The sequence below is a fragment of the Haliaeetus albicilla genome, chromosome 4, assembly GCF_947461875.1.
Source record: "Haliaeetus albicilla chromosome 4, bHalAlb1.1, whole genome shotgun sequence".
In the NCBI taxonomy this organism is placed as follows: domain Eukaryota; kingdom Metazoa; phylum Chordata; class Aves; order Accipitriformes; family Accipitridae; genus Haliaeetus; species Haliaeetus albicilla.
Window position 1 is genome coordinate 12,700,982 of NC_091486.1, and position 18,297 is coordinate 12,719,278.

At 40.3% G+C, this 18,297-nt stretch overlaps 1 protein-coding gene across 11 annotated transcripts in view; it reads left to right on the forward strand.

Moving 5' to 3' along the window:
• Nucleotides 1-18,297, forward strand: part of MYLK (myosin light chain kinase) — a 221,661-nt gene that overhangs the window by 109,190 nt on the left and 94,174 nt on the right. For 9 of the 11 annotated variants that reach the window (XM_069780952.1, XM_069780949.1, XM_069780950.1 and 6 more), the window contains 2 exons: nucleotides 102-236; nucleotides 7,884-8,036. In XM_069780952.1, coding sequence (XP_069637053.1) covers nucleotides 102-236; nucleotides 7,884-8,036 — 288 coding nt within the window. Of the gene's footprint in view, nucleotides 1-101; nucleotides 237-7,883; nucleotides 8,037-13,272; nucleotides 13,400-18,297 lie in introns of those variants that run through there. The other 2 variants (XM_069780945.1, XM_069780954.1) reach the window with 2 other exon arrangements.

Genomic DNA, 18,297 nt, shown 5'->3' on the forward strand with positions numbered 1-18,297 from the left:
CCCAGCCATGTCAGCTAAGCATACCTAGAAAAAATCACTAAGTGGTAAAGATAATTTTGTCAATTTGGGTTAAAGGAACTGTTTTCATTTTGGTTTTAAAGGGCCTAAAGTTCAAGAGGTTGCTCCATGCTTTTCCAGTGTCTTGAAAGGATGCACTGTGAGTGAAGGGCAAGACTTTGTGCTGCAGTGCTGTGTAGGAGGCGTACCTCTGCCTCAGATCACATGGCTTCTCAATGGTAAGGAATCCCCTGGTCTGCAATACACGCATGCACACACTTACATCCACAGTCTCAAATGCTGCTCTGATCAGTACACAGCAAGGCTGTGAATACTGCACAAAGCACACTAAATCACCGTAACAGAATCCACTAGAATATTTGAAGAAAATCAGTTTATATGCACATAATATGCACGAAGGGTGGCTTTCTTGAGCATTCTGTCTTATTGCAGTTTTCCAGTATCTCCAGCAGGGGGCTCTGGTGACAAGATTGTACGCAGATGGGTTTCCTCGGTTTTGTTTAACACAGCTTCTCACCACGCAGCGATAAAACCTGTGTTACTACTGTGTGCTGAATCCTGTGCTACCCCCACTCCTTTGGTACTAGCTTCTGCTCTGAGAGTAGCGGATTGGCATCATGATCCTGCAGGGATAATAAGTTCTAAGCAAAATAAGGGCAGTATATCACTCTCACTGTAGGAGGGAAACCCATGCCCCATTCCACCCTTCCATCAGCTGGGCAAGTCATAGTTGGCATTAGTAGCTATGTCCCCAAGATCCTAAAATCACAACTTTTCTGGTTGCTTCTTTACTAGAAATGTGTTCCTTGAGATTCTAACACTTGCCCAAAGCTGACTAAGAAAAAGGATAAGTAAAATATTTTTTACTTTTATGAGACTGTATAATCTCCTACCCTGCCCTGATCACACAACTGAACATGTAAGTTTCTTTAACAGTCCCCTCTTAATATTAGAGTTGGGCCCAAACTTCAGCATTTTGCTTAGATTCCCAATTATTTCAGTGATCCAGGGACATTTTGGCTAAGGGTTCTTTCCATTTAGAGCCGTATCTATTAAATACTGGACAGATTTATTCAGCTTAACCCTTGATCACCTCTGTTACTCCTGAAGAGCAATTGATTTTTTTGCAGACTCTTCGAGGCTATCTATCTCTGTGTGTATGTGTGTGAGATTTAAAGACAAAGAATAGCATACTTTGCCATAAAGATGTTTCCTCCAGTATTGTTTTAAAATTAATTATTTGCACATGATCTCTGTTTTATTTTAGCTATTCAGAGTAAATGGGATAACTGAAAAAGGTGGCAGGGCAAATGAACCATGACTTTGAGACTGCTATGTTCCCACAGCCTTGTCTGTTCACCTTTCCAATAGCTCCATGTCTAGAATAGAAAGGCCACTGCTTTATTTACAACATGAAACATGTGAGTAAAGGCTCTGACACTCTCCCATTGAAAATAATTTGTTTCTCTGTGTGAAGGCTGCTCTGCAGTTCCTCCTTTGCAGATGTGAGTAGAATTGCTGTTTTGCTATGCAAGAACTGTGTCTTGCAGCACAGAAAGAGCAACACCAACCCACAGAGTCAGTCACTTCATCTTCATATTCCAAGGGTACACCTCACTCATAAAAGGTTCCCTTAGTCATTGAATGATGTAGACCCAGTTGTCTTCCACATACAGAGCAACCTCCTGTCTCAGGTGACTTTCTGTGTTACAGTTCATTAGGCATAGATAAGGCACCTCCATTGATGTAACCATTTTTTGCTTTGCTAACCAGAAAACCATTGTCTCCTGAAAAATACAGCCTAGAGACCAATACGCAACATGTTTCTGTAGGCCTCCAGTATGCACTGTGCCCCCCTGCGTTTTTTCAGGATGTTTGTTCTGCATTGACCTTTCTTCTCAGTAATCTCAGATAAGTCTGCCCCTGTTCAGGTATAACCATATTTATATTGCATCCAAGCTTCTAACTGCAATTGGATCAGTATCACAAGGAGGCAAAAGCAGGTGAGTTTGTTTTAGATAGTTTGGTTTCAAACCATTAGGGTTCTGTAGGTGAAAGCTAGTGCATTAACTCTGCTCTTAAATCAAAAGGCAATGACGAGTCTGAGTAACAGAAGCGCAAGAAACTATCATAATAAAAAAAATTAGGGACATCATGTATTATTCTAAAGACATAAGCACACTACTTGCATTCCAGACTCCTAAAACACACTACTATAGGTTAATGCTTTTCTGTCTTGTATCTGATTGTGAAACATAACTGTTTATATACCATTTTGATACAAACTTGAATGGATTATAAACGGTTGTTTAATGCTGATAATTCCATGTACACTCCTAGGGTCATTATTTTACCTAAGGATCAAATTGGCTATGGTGATAGCCATTTGAATGCAAACATTTCCTTTCTGTTAAAGAGCTAGCTAGATACTACAAACTTCTCATATTTATATCCATTATCAAATAAAGGAGAAAGTTGTGTTTCTGGTCCTGAAATATTACTCCAGGCAGACATAACAATGCTTTTGGCAAAATGACATAATGGAGTCTTTCATCAACTGGCCATATGAAGAAAACAGTATATTCACAGTATATAATTTGAGGCAGGCAGACAAATTTTGTTTTAAAAAAAGTTGTGTTGAAATCTGCTGTCCATGCTTGGAATATAAAGTTTTTTATGTTCACAACCAATAGGCTGCAGCAGAAAAAAAAGCAATCTGCTGAGAGCAATCACACTGCTGTTCAAAATATAGCACTTTTGAAGAACTCCATAGAAATAAAAATCATATGGGACAGGATGTGTAAAGTTCACAAGAAAATATCAAATGCAAATTGTCTTCCAAGCATGACAATGATAACAAATTAGAATTAATTTTTGAAAGGAATAGTAAGAAAAGTATGTATATCTCAGTGAAATAATGAATGTAAAGACCAAGTTATCACATCATAAACAACATGAACAGAAGGCTGCTTTGACAAACAAATAAAAAATAGGAAAAAAGCAGAACAGTCTCACTCCTAGGCTGGCCAGACCTTGATACTGAACAACCTGTATGCTGTCCAGTCTGCCTTCCCATGATCTCTGAGGTGATCCCCTGAGAACTAAAAGAACTGGAATAACTTCTTGTATGTTACATACAACTGCTACTTTAGATACTAAGCACTTTTGCCAGCTGTGACTATATATGAATTGAAAACATTTTCCAAGCCGTTATATAGATTGACCTCTCTTTCAGGACAACCAAGACAAAAAAATAGATGATGTATGCTGTGCATTGTCTATAATTACTGCTTAGTGTCTGTGAGGATGAGTGGTTTTTCCATATTCATAGAGACTGCACAAATAAGAGCTACCTGACTGAACTATGGATTTTATTCAAGCTCTTACTCTTCTCTGCAGCTCTACCATCTTCGGTTTCTTTCTTATACTTTTCCCCTATTTCAATGATTTAAAGCTTTTTTCTAACTTTTTCAAGATGGTTCTTTTGTGCTGTTGCTCTCACTCTGCCCTTTATTTTAAGTTTCTTTCTGAATTTTCACTGGTTTACTGGCAAATTCCCTGAAAGTAAACTTCTTGTGTTTTAGTTCTGGCCTCACCGAAGCCTTATGGGTAACTTTTTACATGTGCTCTCTGTGACAATACTTCAGTATGTAACTGCAATTTACTTTAGCTTCTTTAAATACTTTATTGGTAATTTCTTTTTAAATTGCAGAAATAAGGCCTATATGACTGTATTTTAAATATCTTCCTTTTCATGCTGCTTTCTGTGTGTGTTGTTTTTTTTTTTTTTCTTCCCTGAGTTGAATTGAAACTCTTTCTGCTGAATTTAAAAACAGTGTGACCATGACTTTAGCATAACAATTCTCTGAGTAGTGTTTGGTTTTAGGATAGTTTTCTGATCTGTCCAGAAAGCTTTTAATAAACGGGCCAGGGGAAAATTTCCTTTCTTCTGGCATAACATGCCAGCAGAAAGGTATTTTTTGTTATTGTTCCTGCTGCCAGGCTGTCATGGAGATTTGACTGTTCTGCCTCTGGAGAAGGGAACATTTCACTACTGGGAGAGTTGTTTTTATTAGTTCAAAATATAAGTACAATGGACATAACTTAGAAACTTGCTGCAGGTTATTCCTCAGGGCTGATATACTTGTGTTTGGTTTTTGGTGTCTGATGAAAAGACTATTCTGTAAGTGAATTCACTATTCTGTGAATAGTGCTAAAAAATAGTCACAGTCTTGTTGGGAGCTGGAGTGACAAAGAGGATTCCCTGACAAAATTTTAGGACACGATGAAGGAGACCATATTTTCTTTTTTCTACATAGAACACTTACCCTATTCATCCGCTTATTTACAACAGAAATAAAAAGGCATTGTTCTGGTTTTGATGATGCAGCTTTTATCCTGAGTGTAATTCTGATATGGTTATCATCATAGCATCATTAGGCACCATTAATAGTTTCAATGTCAGAATCCCAGACAGGATCCCTGTCAGGTTAGATATTCTACAGTCAGACCAGGAAGGCAGTCCAGTCCCCATGTCCTCTTACAGAAGGCTTTGTCTGCTTGGGCTTTAGCTCTACATGTACATATTTGAATGCAATGTTATTCACACATGCAAAAAATATATGATTGGACCTAATAGTTACAACAGTCTGTGTGTAACTGAGTGAAAGGGAGCTCAAAGGAACAGGCAATAAGAATATGTGACCTGTGATGAAGGTGGAGAGAGTTTATTATTAAATCTGGCTGGGGACATCAAGGGCAACAGGAAAAGCTTCTATAGGTACATTGGTGATAAAAGGAAGACTAGAGAAAATGTGGGCCCTCTCCAAAAGGAAATGGGAGACCTGGTTACCTAGGACATGAAGAAGGCTGAGGTACTTAATGACTTTTTTGCCTCAGTCTTCAGCGGCAAGTGCTCCAGCCACACCACCCAAGTCGCAGAAGGCAAAGACAGGGACTGGGAGAATGAAGAACCGCCCACTGTAAGAGAAGATCAGGTTTGAGACCTTCTAAGGTACCTGAAGGTGCACAAGTCCATGGGACCTGATGAGATGCATCTGTGGGTCCTGAGGGAACTGGTGGATGAAGTGTCTAAGCCACTATCCATCATATTTGAGAAGTCATGAGTGTCCGGGGAAGTTCCCGCTGACTGGAAAAGGGAAACATAACCCCCATTTTTAAAAAGGGAAAAAAGGAAAACCCAGGGAACTACAGGCCACTCAGTCTCACATCTGTGCCCAGCAAGATCATGGAGCAGATCCTCCGGGAAACTATGCTAGGGCACATGGAAAATAAGGAAGTGATTGGTGACAGCCAACACAGCTTCACTAAGGGCAAATTGTGCCTGACAAATTTGGTGGCCTTCTATGACGGGGTTACAGCATTGGTGGCTAAGGGAAGAGCAACAGACGTCATCTACCTGAACTTGTGCAAAGCATTTGACACTCTCTTGCACGGCATCCTTATCTCTAAATTAGAGAGACATGGATTTGATGGCTGGACCACTTGGTGGATAAGGAATCAGCTGGATGGTCACACTCAAAGAGTTGCTGTCAACAGCTCAATGTCCAATGGAGACCAGGGACAAGTGGCGTTCCTCAGGGGCCAGTACTGGGACCAGTGCTGTTTAACATCTTTGTTGGCACCATGGACAGTGGGGTGGAGTGCACCCTCAGCAAGTTTGCTGACAACACCAAGCTGTGTGGTGTGGTTGACACACTGGAGGGAAGGGATGCCATCCAGAGGGACCTTGACAGGCTTGAGAGGTGGGCCTGTGCAAACCTCATGAAGTTCAACAAGGCCATGTGCACATGGGTCGGGGCAATCCTAAGCACAAATACAAGCTGGGCAGAGAATGGATTGAGAGGAGCCCTGAGGAGAAGGACTTGGGGGTGTTGGTTGCTGAGAAACTCAGCTTGTCCCGGCAGTGCGCATTTGTAGCCCAGAAAGCCAGCCGTATCCTGGGCTGCATCAAAAGAAGTGTGACCAGCAGGTGATTCTCCCCTTCTACTCTGCTCTCATGAGACCCCACCTGCAGTACTGTGTTCAGCTCTGGGGCCCCCTGCTCAAGCAGGTCCAAAGGAGGGCCATGAAGATGATCAGGGGGCTGGAGCACCTCTCCTGTGAAGACAGGCTGAGGGAGTTGGGGTTGTTCAGCCTGGAGAAGAGAGGGCTCGGGAGAGACTTTATAGCAGCCTTCCAGTACCTAAAGGGGGCCTACAGGAAAGCTGGCGAGAGACTTTTTACAAGGGCATGTAGTGATAAGGCGAGGGGTAATGGTTTTACCCTGAAAGAGGTAGATTTAGATTAGATATAAGGAAGAAGTTCTTCACTGTGAGGGTGGTGAGGCACTGGAACAGGTTGCCCAGAGAGGTTTTGGATGCCTGGCAGTGTTCAAGGCCAGGTTGGATGGGGCTTTGAGCAACCTGGTCTAGTGGAAGGTGTCCCTGCCCATGGCAGTGGGGTTGGAAGTAGGTGATCTTTAATGTCCCTTCCAACCCAAACCATTCTATGATTCTATAATTCTGTGTTTCTATTCTAAAATTGGAGTCTTCTGGGCAGTTGATTAGTGTTCACCCCAGTTTTTCATGCGGTAGAAAATTTGCTAACTTAACAAACAGGTGTCTTATAAGTAAAGGAACAACATCATCTACCCCATTTTATAATATATGTAAGTATTGGATCATGCTAATTTTGGCATATGTTTGTATTTCAGAATGAAACTTCCTATCCAGGTAGGTAGTGCATATATAATGACTGCCTTCTGAGTTTGCTAGTGTTGAAAATCAGAGATGAGAGAAAAATCTGTCCCATTGTTTATTTTCTCCTGCTCATAGTGCAGAGCTGGTTCTTAGAAACCCCAGAGCTTTTGTCCTAATCTTTTAAAATTATTTTGGCAATGAAATCAATTTTGATCTTTCCTTTTTACCATCATTTCCCAAGTGACAGATGTCTTTGACTCACTCCTGCACAATTTCTCTGCAGTTTCACCCTCTTCTTAGATGACCCTAATTTTTTTTTCCAGCACGATGTTTGTGCACAGATATCAGGCCCTCTTAAGCATTGCATACGCTGGGAAAGAAACCAATGATGAGCCATTAGTGGAAACTATTTAATATTGGGAAAACAGATTGCAGAAGCATTTCAGAAAGTAAGGCTGAGATTGATGACAGTTCCTGAAACAATAGCAAGGCAACTTTAACCAGTCTACACTAACATTTAAGCTTGTTCCAAACAAATTCAAGGAACCAGCTTCTTAAAATGAACTTCTTTAATAGTCACATCACCACAGATCAACCTGTACCTGTCTGTTACCAGACTATACATACTGTAGTGTAGATTGTGTAAACTGCTTGTGTAAATCAGCCTCTTGGCTCCATCATAGATTTTGCTGTCTCTCTTGGAATGTCTTCCATTACAGAGTACTTGATGGACGTCTTCAAGTGCTTCTCCATGCCCAACAGGTTTTGCACATCTAGACAGTAAGGCTAATGTCTAGTTTCAGGCAAAGTAAAAGATGGAGACAATGTCTGAAGCAAACACAGAAGACATTTCTTTCCTTATCCACCTGAAAGAGAATCTATTCAAAATACAAAGATAAACCTTTTCTCCTCTTGCTGCTATTCAAGGTAGCACCCGGTGAACCTAATGGTGACATTCGTCTGGCAACTATATTCTGCTTTGTGCCTGGGATGCTGCTGTTTGTAGTCACTAGAGAGCAGTGGCTGTGCACCAGAAAGTGGGATTTGGCTCTGCACTTTAATATACTGGCTGGCATTAGGCATCCAGATTTCACTGAAAACAAGAAGTGCTTTTGAAACTTGTGGCTGATGTATTAAGACAATTCTCTTCCTTTCTGTCTGCAGACCAGCCAATTCAGTATGCCCATTCCACCTTTGAAGATGGAGTTGCAAAATTGACTGTCCAAGATGCCCTACCAGAAGATGATGGCATTTATACCTGTCTGGCTGAAAACAACACAGGACAGGCATCTTGCAGTGCTCAGGTCACAGTCAAAGGTGAATATCTCAGCCTGCTGTAATTACTGCAAGGATATCAACTATAATTTAAAAAAAAAAAAAAATCTTGGCTCCTTAACAGAGGTGGTTATACGTGGATTCCATGTTTTTTCTAAGCTGTTGTCAGCTGGGTACTTTTCTCCCCCTTGGAGGTGTGTGCAACTTAAGTGCTTAAGGACTGTGAAATGTAAAGTAATATGCATATTTCAGAAAAAGGTATTAATGCTCTGACCTTACCAAGAAGGGCTTAGTGTGGTACAGAGCAGTGAGGGTGTTTTTGAAGAGGTGTACCCATGTAGGAAAGGACTGTCACTGCTGAAAGAGTAAGTGCAGTATCACCTGTATCACCTATCAGGCAGACAGTGTTATGGTGAGGAGGCAGATGCTACTCCTTTCTCTTGAAAGGCAGAGCACAGAGACCAGTGCTAGGGACTGCAGTTATGATAACAAATGCCAATATTCTTGTTCTACTACCAGGATTTATCAGAGATAATTCTGAAGCGGTATCTGTCAGTTAATTGGGAGCAGTATATCTCTAAATAAGCAGAATTTTGGTAGTGAAAGTACCAGAAGAACATTGTAGTAAGCAAGTGAGGTGATATGTTGTCTCTGAAATCTGAGAGCACCCTCTCTGCAAATATCAATAATTTGATACCCTCAGTGCTGATTTGATGTAGCTGATTTGTCCATGAAAGCCATAATTCTGCACTAGGATTTGAACAAACACAGTCTAAAAGACTAGAGATCACAACGAAGACAAAAGATGACAGAATCCCATGGATAAATTGAACAGTGAGGTAGTATCAATCAATATTATGGTCTTTATTCTTATAATCTCACAGGTGTTTCGTTTTATGGCCTAGAGGCGATCAGCCCCCTCCCTCTACAATCCCTCTCCCTCAGACTCCCCCTCCCTCTACAATCAAGCCTGTACTTAGTATTTGTCATCTGCAAATGATTTTTTTCCCAAATTTAAAATAGTTTAGCACTGCCTGTCCAACAGACTGCTGAGTGACAGCTGCCAAGGAAACTATTCAATTTGTCTATGACCCAATAATACCTGTGCCAAATTTGTACACGCAGCTTGGTGGGAAATGTACCCTGAACCCTGGGATCCCAAGATTTGTCTTTGTTTACCAATGTTCTGTGGTGTTTGTCTACAGCATTTCACTGTTATGCCTGCCCCTATTCTGTCTGTATGAATCCACTTAAAACCCTAGACAAGCTTAAAATGAAAACAAAATAATTCTGGTAAACCTATGATTTAATTTCTTGATTACCAAATTGGAAATGCAGTCATCCCCTCCCTGCCCTCCCCCTCTCCCCCCTGAAAAAAGGAACAAAGTAGGAAAACATTGATTTAAAATAAGCCTGAAACTAATCTGTTCTCAAAGCTGTCATTTATAATTTCTCTGAAGCATTTCATCAGCATTAGCTAAGGGCCAACCAAGAGCGCTCCACCTCAAGGGAGCTATCTTTGACATGGGACCTGCTGTGATTCTTCACTGGGATGCAGAAACCATAAAGACAGCCCCTCTCTTACTAACCATTTCTTAGTTATTTTAGGCTTGACTACAATGCTAACATGGGAGCAACAGTGACCTAGCCCTTCCCTGGGCTTGTGTACTCTGCTGAGCTATTTCAGGCTATGTAGTCACTGTTGCACTGGGTTGGATTCCTCCTGTACATTAGCCAGTCTGGGGCTGGAAAGCTGCATTGCCACTATTATAAGGAGTTAGTTCCTCTCTTTTGCATCCCATTCTGTTTTCTGGGAGTCATGGAGTGTGGGGGGAACAACAAGAGCAGAATTAGGAACATGTGTGACAGGCTGTAAAGCTACGTGTTCAACATTTTTACAGCTTTAGCTGTCCCCTCCACTTCCTCCCTAAAACTCATTATGTCCCTGTTACCATGAGGATTACAGTAACTTTCCCCAAGACTCAGATCAATGTGGATTTGCCTGCCAAAAATAGTACCAAATTTAAAACTGTGATTTCCAAATCTCTTATCTGTTCATATATTTTTTCCATCAGACCCTCTAGCAAATGCTTATTGGCATTAGAGTTCTCTGAGACTCTGAATGCTGCTGCTAAGGCTTCTCTAAACGCTCAGCTTTTGCAGACAGATTACAGCAGGAAATCAGTGTACGTGCAGAAAGAGAGAAAACTTCAAAACTCCTCTCCTGACCAGACATTGATTTTTGGAATAAAGTCTGTAAAAACTGTTTCTGAATTGTAACCCATCTCTCTCCAGTTGTTTTTTGTCTCCAAGATAATTTAATGTTTTCACATTTCATGCAGTGCTCAGTTTGTTCATTCATTCAATTTGTATTTAATCTAAGAAGGAATGGATGGTCTTGGCCTATCATCAGTATCAGACCAGTGTCAGAATTCAGCTTTTCCTTAACTTGCTACTGTGGTCCTTGGACACGTCTCTGAGTCCGTCTGGGTCTACATTTCACTTCATATTGCTATTCTAATGCAGTGAGGAGCATATCTGCTGTGATCACTGGGGAAACTACCTGGAGTGACTTCTCAGTCTTAACAGTAAAACTCAATTTTATTTTCAAAGGCAAAAATCTCCACCTTCTAAATTAAATTAAACTCACAGATAACACAAAAAAGTCCCATACTGGCAGCAAGGATAGTCAGTGACAAACTGTTCAAAGGAAAAAAACAACCAACCACAATGTAAGCCTCATGTTTGAATTATAATACAAGATGATACTTAAACCTGCTAGTAGGTTACAGGTGTTATCTGGCCACACACTGTATTTTGTGATCATCTTTTGTGCATTCTTTGTCCTTTAGAAGATCTGTTGGTTTTTTTTTTCTCAAAGGAGGTTTCCTTTTGTGGGATTATTGTAGGAAACAACATTTTAAAGGCCCTTTGCTCCAAGTCCTATTCAACACAAGGGGGGCATTTTCTGTAGTACTTTCAATATGCTTTGCATTGGGCCCTGGATAACTAGCTAGGCTTGTTGTGGCATAGCATTCCTTCTAAGTCATCAGTCTCAGATTCATTTATGGTTGTCTTTTGCTTCCTTATTATTAAGCAGGATAAATTCTGCCTAGCGCTGAGCAACCTCAGTCCTTCCTCAGTTTTGTATGAAAAATGCTGAAGGTACTTAGCTGTTTGTAGGAGGCTTTTGGCACTGTGTCGAAAAAGTCCCACACTTCATATGGATGGGGCATAAGAAATGCAATGGTCTTAAAAAATTCAAAATAGTCAGTCTTCTGCTTCTTTAAGACAAGAAAATAACAACTTCAGATCACTTACTTAAGTGATCTGAAGGCTGAGTAAATTGGGATAGATCCATCAGATAGTCTGTGGAGAAACTAAGTTAATCAAGGTGAAGCTAATTTTGGCTTTGTAAAGGACTAAGTAGACTAAATTGAATCCTGACAGCCATCTTCCCTGTGACAGTGGTTCCTTACAGCTGAAATACAGGTAGAGATGAACTACAGGGAATGATCAGCACTTCTTTGAAAAACCAGCTTAACAAATGTCTTCACCATGAGAAATTTTTCTGACTGAACTCTCCAGTGAGTGGGGTGCACTGAATAAAATGCTAGATTAATTAGTCTAATGCAAGAAAACCTGAGAGGTGAGAAACATGGTCCAGGTTACTCAAACATTCAATGACAGATTCCTAAAATGGTACCATTTGCTGCTCTGCAACTGTTAGAATTTTTTCCTTTAAACTTATGCATCATTTTCTATACAAAGGAAAATAAGAATTTGGGAGGCTTTGGGGCTGATGTACAATTTTTTTTTGAAGTTTTTAAACTATGTCTACATGACTGAGTTGTTTCTGTTATTGTATATGCAAGCTAGGCAATTCAGTTTGTATTCCCATTTAATATTACAATTTTCACATTGTTTTGTAATATGAAAATAAGTATGCAAGCCATTTCTTAAATACACCGGGCATCCCATTTAAAAAACAAAACAAAACAAAACCAAAAACAAACCAAAAAAACCCCCAGCTCCTTAACAGGGATATGCAGGGTACATTCAGGTCACCTGAAGTATACAGCAATTATATACTGATGGTGATTGTAGATAGTGAAGTTGAATATTAATATTAATCAGCTTTTATCAGGGTGGCTGAACATTTTCACCATTTTTTTGCGAATAGGAAACTGAGGTAAGGAGAAGTTAATTGACTTTGGATGTAGCTATATAGTAAGTCAGTGTCAGTGCTTTGCTCTAGCTGTGACAATCAGAGTATATAGGCAAGACAACTAGTGGTAATAACTGATATAGTTGGAAGGTAAGGCCAGCTCCCAGGCATAGTGACTGTTCTTCAGGTCTGCCTCATACCCAAGATAAGCATTCTGATATGTGGTTGTGTCTATCAGTTAACTAATCACTGACAAGGATTTATAGGTCAGATCCACCTGTAGAAAAGATGTGTCAAATTGGTATTTAACCACCTGACATTCACACCAATTCCTGGGTGTACTACACAAAATTACAGGCTGGAGGGAGAGCAGGAATAGGGATGGGACATATGATAGGCTCAGTCTACTGTTGTGCCACTCCAAATTAATATTGTGTGTAGGAAGCTTTTGCTCTTTTGCAAACAGACTCTGTGTGTAAGAGGCAGCTAGTTCCTTTTTCCAGCTTTCTCTAGGTATCGTATCAAGCTGGAGTGCTTGTTACATGAGGGCTGACTCCTAGGAGAATGTCCTCTCTTGCAGTTCTGCAGTAGATAAAATATCTGACCCACTGCAGGCTCCTTGAGAGTTCTCTAGCCTCCTCCCAGCATCACTGTTTGATTCCAAGAGGGAGGGCAGGAAGCATTGGTAGTGATAGCAGCAGCACAGGCTTGCAGCCAGGGTACTTTTGTGGGCTGTAATGCTCTGCAGTCACCCATTTTGCTGATGCTTGTCTTCTGCACACTGTTTTTTTGAATAGAGGCCTAATACTGCCTCCCTTGATGAGCAAACACTATTCAGCAAATACTGCTGCTCCTGATCATTAGCTCTTGACCTCATTTCTCCCTCCCTGCCAGCAGTGCGCTTTCCTGACTTCACATCTGTTCCCTTTTCTCCCCCACCACTTTCTGTTCGCACTTTTTTTTTTTTTTTTTTTTTTTTTTAGTGCAGCCTCCCCAGCATAAGTGTCTATGTTGGGAAGCCTGTAGCCCTTACAATCCGATTACTGTAGTCATTCATTGATCATTGGACGAGCAGATTAGAGTCACCTGAAAGCCTGTCAGAGTCCCTGCTGTAACCATTTATCAGAGCAGTGAAGGGAGATGCTTTCTGGAAAACCAGTTCGCTTTGTTCCTGTCACTCTTCCATGTGGTGTGAGTGGGACCATAAAATATAACCAGGTGGAAGAAAGGTTTTCAGGTAGGAGTCTTTTCTTCCAGTCATGAAAGATGCTGTCTTTAGGTTGTGGGTTGTTTTTCTTTCTCTCTCAGAATGACCTCTCTTAGACATTAATCTTTTAAAGAAGGTTATCACTGCAATAAGCAGCCTCTCTTTGAAAATTTAATTGAGAGGCTACAGCTTTGTTTCTCTGAGATATATATTCTGCCTAAGGTAAACAAAGTATGATGTCTTACTTGCCTACGGTGATGAAATATTTGTGATAGCTTTTCAAAATCACTATTTATTTGAAAGCATTTTGCTGTATTTCAAGCGTAAGATAAAGATAAAGAACTATAAAAGACTTTCCAAAATATACAAGTCTAGTCTTGTTAAATGTCAAAAGGCTTTCCTGATCGGTAGCCTGGTGGAACCACTTGGCTATCTAAGAATTGGTTTCAGAGCACTAAGTGACAGGGAAGGGGGTTTTGTTACTGTATTGAAAGGTCAGAGATAAGCTGTCATAAGCATCAAAGAAACTCTGTTTCAGCGCTTTCAAGAGTGTCCCAAAGTTCTCAGTCCAGCACTGTGTATGGGTCACTAACAGCTGTAATCCTTGTAAGTCTAAGCTTCTTTTTTTTTTTTTAAATTGCCTTCTTTCAGCACCTCAGGACCAAACATGAAACACAATGCCGGCTAGAGACCAAAAATGAAGGACAAAGGCAAAACATGTGTGGAAGCTTTTAATGATATAGGATTTATGCCATCAATATGAACAATGTTCTCTAAAGACAGCTTCTTGATATAAATAATTTCCAGTAAAAGGGGAACCAAATTTGGATGCAAATGAGGGATGAGTGCTTGCAGAATGAGCAAAAGTTAAATGGCAGGAATTACATTAATATTTCTTACAAATTAAAAACAAAGATGAGATGCTGACAGGAAAAAAATGTTTGACTTAAAAAGAAAAGAAAGAAGAAAAAAACCCCATCCCTACATCTGATGGTCTTCTCAACTGTGAAGTGATCAAATACTGCGAACATTAAGCTATTATGTACCAGAATGACAGAAAACAGATGGTTATTATAACAGTCTTGGGAATGGCACTGCATTGCCCAAGGGGCAAACTGTCCCAACATGGATTGCCAAATTCTATAATGTTCTAAGTTTCAGCTGAAAAGTGGAAGTCATCAAAATACATATAAAACCTGTTAACTGAGTATATGCCTGAGTAATTTTGAAAGTATGGGCATCATGTTACCCCAAAGAATGTTTCCAAGAGCAGCTGATGTGATGTGGCTTAGCTAATGGGAACTCAGTCAGTCATGAAACTATCTTGTAGGATTAGCTCAATTTATAAAACTCTCCAGAAATGACTGTTGTGCAGTTAGATTTGAGGTAGGCAAGCTGTAGGATGGGAGGAAGCCCTAATCAGAATTAATCACCAAAAATCAGTCCAAAAGCATCTGAGAGTTGGATGTAGTGTGTGTTTTTCTGGAGGAAAATGGACTTGGTTTCTGACACTAAGCATCATTTCTGTCTGCATTCATTTTCTGGCCTTTTTGCTCCTTTTCTTGTGTAGTTATGAATTTACCCAGCTTATGTTACTTCTGTGAATTGAATTCCAACCTAGCTTCACTGAGCTTCCTTTCCACGACTACTAGATTAACCTGAATTTATCAAAACACAGTCCTGTTGTGCAAATATTGCTAAAGAAATGACAAAGAGCAAATGTATATTTTAGTCACTTGTGTACCATCAGTCATGATACATCAGATGGAGTAGCCACCAAAGAGAAATTTAGTCTGTAGAATGGTTATGTAACAATTAAAAAACATGACATCACAGGTAAAATGGCTAACTAAGTGCTAGAAGTGACCTGTTTTAACATCTAAGCTTTTCATTTCCAGTGCCTCTCACTAAGGCAGAGTGGAAAATGGAAGATTACCTGTAAATGGAAGAGTACCTGTAGGATTGATGTTTGCCTTTAAACTACAAATCAAAAAGTGAAATACATCTTTAAGCAAGTTGTTTCTCAATGTTAGAATTAAAATTATAGAGGCAGCAAGGCAGAGTTTAATGATATACCTGTGCCTACTTTTTTTACTTTTTTTTTTTAAGATAATTAGCATTCCTGTTAGTGTGAGTTTTGTCCCTTTCTATTAATTTCTCTTGGATTCGGGAGCAAACATGTTGACAGTGTTTAGAAGCTGGTTGAGTACCTTGCATTATCAGCTGATGTAAAACATATACACAAACAAACATATATATGCTCCAGTGCAAAAATCTCATGGAAGTTTCCCTTACAGAAGAAAGATTCTTGCATAAGCAGACGAGCATGGCCAATGCTTACAGAAAAGCAGAGGATGTCAGGGTCTCACAAGAAAATAATAATTGTGAAATGGCTTTTAATCAAAGGACTCAGTGAACTAAAGGGATTGGTTTGAGAGCAGGGTGATGTGCATGTTTCTTCTCAGTATAAATATTTTTGAGAATACCATTATCAAAAGTGTAGGGAAATGGGAGAACCACAGAGAAGAGTTGTGAGTGTATAGGCAAGGGATATTCAGCATCAGCAGGAAAAGAAGAGCAGTGAGGGTGAGAATTAAAGAATTGCTTTATGAACAGCATATAAAGGAGGAGAAGTAGGGTTGTAGGAAAGGAAGGTCCAAGCAAGGAAAAGAGGGAATGGGTTTGCCTAAGGGAAGCATCTGTCTTTGAGTTAGGTGACTAAAGAGAAATCTGAAAATTTCATAATCATGAGCTGGTGTATAGAGAGCCAAGTAAGGATGACAAGTTCTTGAAGGTATGTTTCTTCAGTTTAGTCTTACAAAGTTAACAGTGTTGTTGTTCAAGCACCTAACTGGGTTGCATTGTAGAGTCCCTAGGTTAGTATGGCCAACCAAACTGACAAAAAAGCTAAAAAAAACAAACACAGGGCCCCCATGCTGAAATTTAGCAGGTCCTGCCTTGTCCTTACTAGTTCTGCAAGCCTACGCAGTTCTTTTGCCCCAAAAGGCAAAAATGTCCACATAACAGAAGCAACATAACAGAATGTGTTGTATGTACATTTGGGATAGAAAATACATCTAACTAGGCAGATACATCACTCTTAACACCTGCTTTAGCACTTCTTGAGATCTAATTTTGTCAAGCAGTGATACCTCACTTTTAGAAGAATAAGGTTTCTATTTTACAGACTGGAAAAATGAGTAATGCAGATATGTCTAAGCACCTTAATACAGGTTACAGTGTGAGTCTTAATGAGCAGGTCATTACTTTGCAGTTGAGTAAAGGAACAGAGGGCAGGAACTTTGTATATCTGTGTACTGCTGGAGGTGTTTCCATGCAGCTTCATTTTAGTCAAGCCTTGACTGCTGGTCCACATATACAGACTTTGCCTTCCCCACCCCCCAGGTAATGTCTTAGTTTGAGAGATTTTTAATAGAAATTCATCAAGATGAGACAACTGACCACAAACAATGCCATACTAGAACTACCTTATCTTTTCTGGACTTAAATGCCAAACAAGCCTTGCTTTAGAATTCCTTTCTGACACCAACTTTTACCCAGAAATACAATGTTGCTAGTTGTTTCTTTTTTCTTTTTTTTTGTTTTCCTTTATATTAGTCTAACTTTAAATGTTTCCTTGCTCTCAAGCTGAGTCTTACTTGCCTTATTTGAGGGGTTCCTTAAAAGCATGCGTAGTACATTATCCTTCTGATTACTCACTCAACAGAGTAAGCAGAACTATTTCAATATTACCACAGGTAACTATTCTGTTGCCAGTGTGGATTTGCCAGAGGAGGAAAGCTGAAGGGGCTGTAACTCTTTATATCAGTGGCATGCTTATGAACACTTGTGCTTTATATGACTGCCTGTTCCTATTGTGCTTCCATTGCATTTCAGCTCATGCACAGCCCAGGTTTTTTTCTAATGGAAGTGGTATCTCTATACATCATAACACACTGCAATTAAGTTAAATTCTACCTGGGCAGCTGCACAAAAAATTGAGACTGTACATGTGAAGGTGAAATTCTGCCTCAGCAGTATGCACGTTTTCACTGTGGATCTAAGCTGGCTTGATCTAGCATATATGAAGCACCATTTCTGCAGTTCTCCATGTCAGACTGGTATCTAATGCTGGGGAATTTGTTAGCAGATGGACAGCTGAGCTGCCTTATAAATGCATTTGGTAGGTATACGAGCTCTCAGGCCTTCCATGGAGTTGCTGTCTGTGGCAGTGACAAAAGAGCGATTACTTGATGTAAATAACTTGCAAGCAGGGTTAGTCATTAATAAGGCAGACAGTTCTGAAGGCAAAAGCAAACACCACTTCGGCTGCAAAAACTTCCAGTGAGACTGTCACTGAGGAATTTGGTCTGCTGACTGCAAAGTGATCTGCAGTGAACTCAGCTGGCTACTTTATATCTCTGTCCCCTGCACTGCAAATGAGAATTTTCCTGAGGAGGGGATGCGGAGAAGGAGGTGCTGGTCTCTTCTCCCTCGGATCCAGTGATAGGACACGTGGGAATGGTTCAAAGCTGTGCCAGGGGAGGTTTAGGCTGGACATTAGGAAGCATTTCTTTACCGAGAGGGTGGTCAAACACTAGAACAGGCTTCCTAGAGAGGTGGTCGATGCCCCAAGCCTGTCAGTGTTTAAGAGGCATTTGGACAATGTCCTTAATAACATGCTTTAACTTTTGGTCAGCTTTGAATTGGTCAGGCAGTTGGACTAGATGATTGTTGTAAGTTTCTTCCAACTGAGACAGTCTATTCTATTCTATTTTGACTGTTTCTGCCAAATCATAATTCTTACTGGTATAGTCAGCCTTTTCATAGTGGGATTTCTGGGGTGGCATCTCTTTCAAATGCTGTGGGTTGCAGAACAAGCTGAGTAGACAAAACAGATGTTAAAATGCTGATAACTTGGTGATATC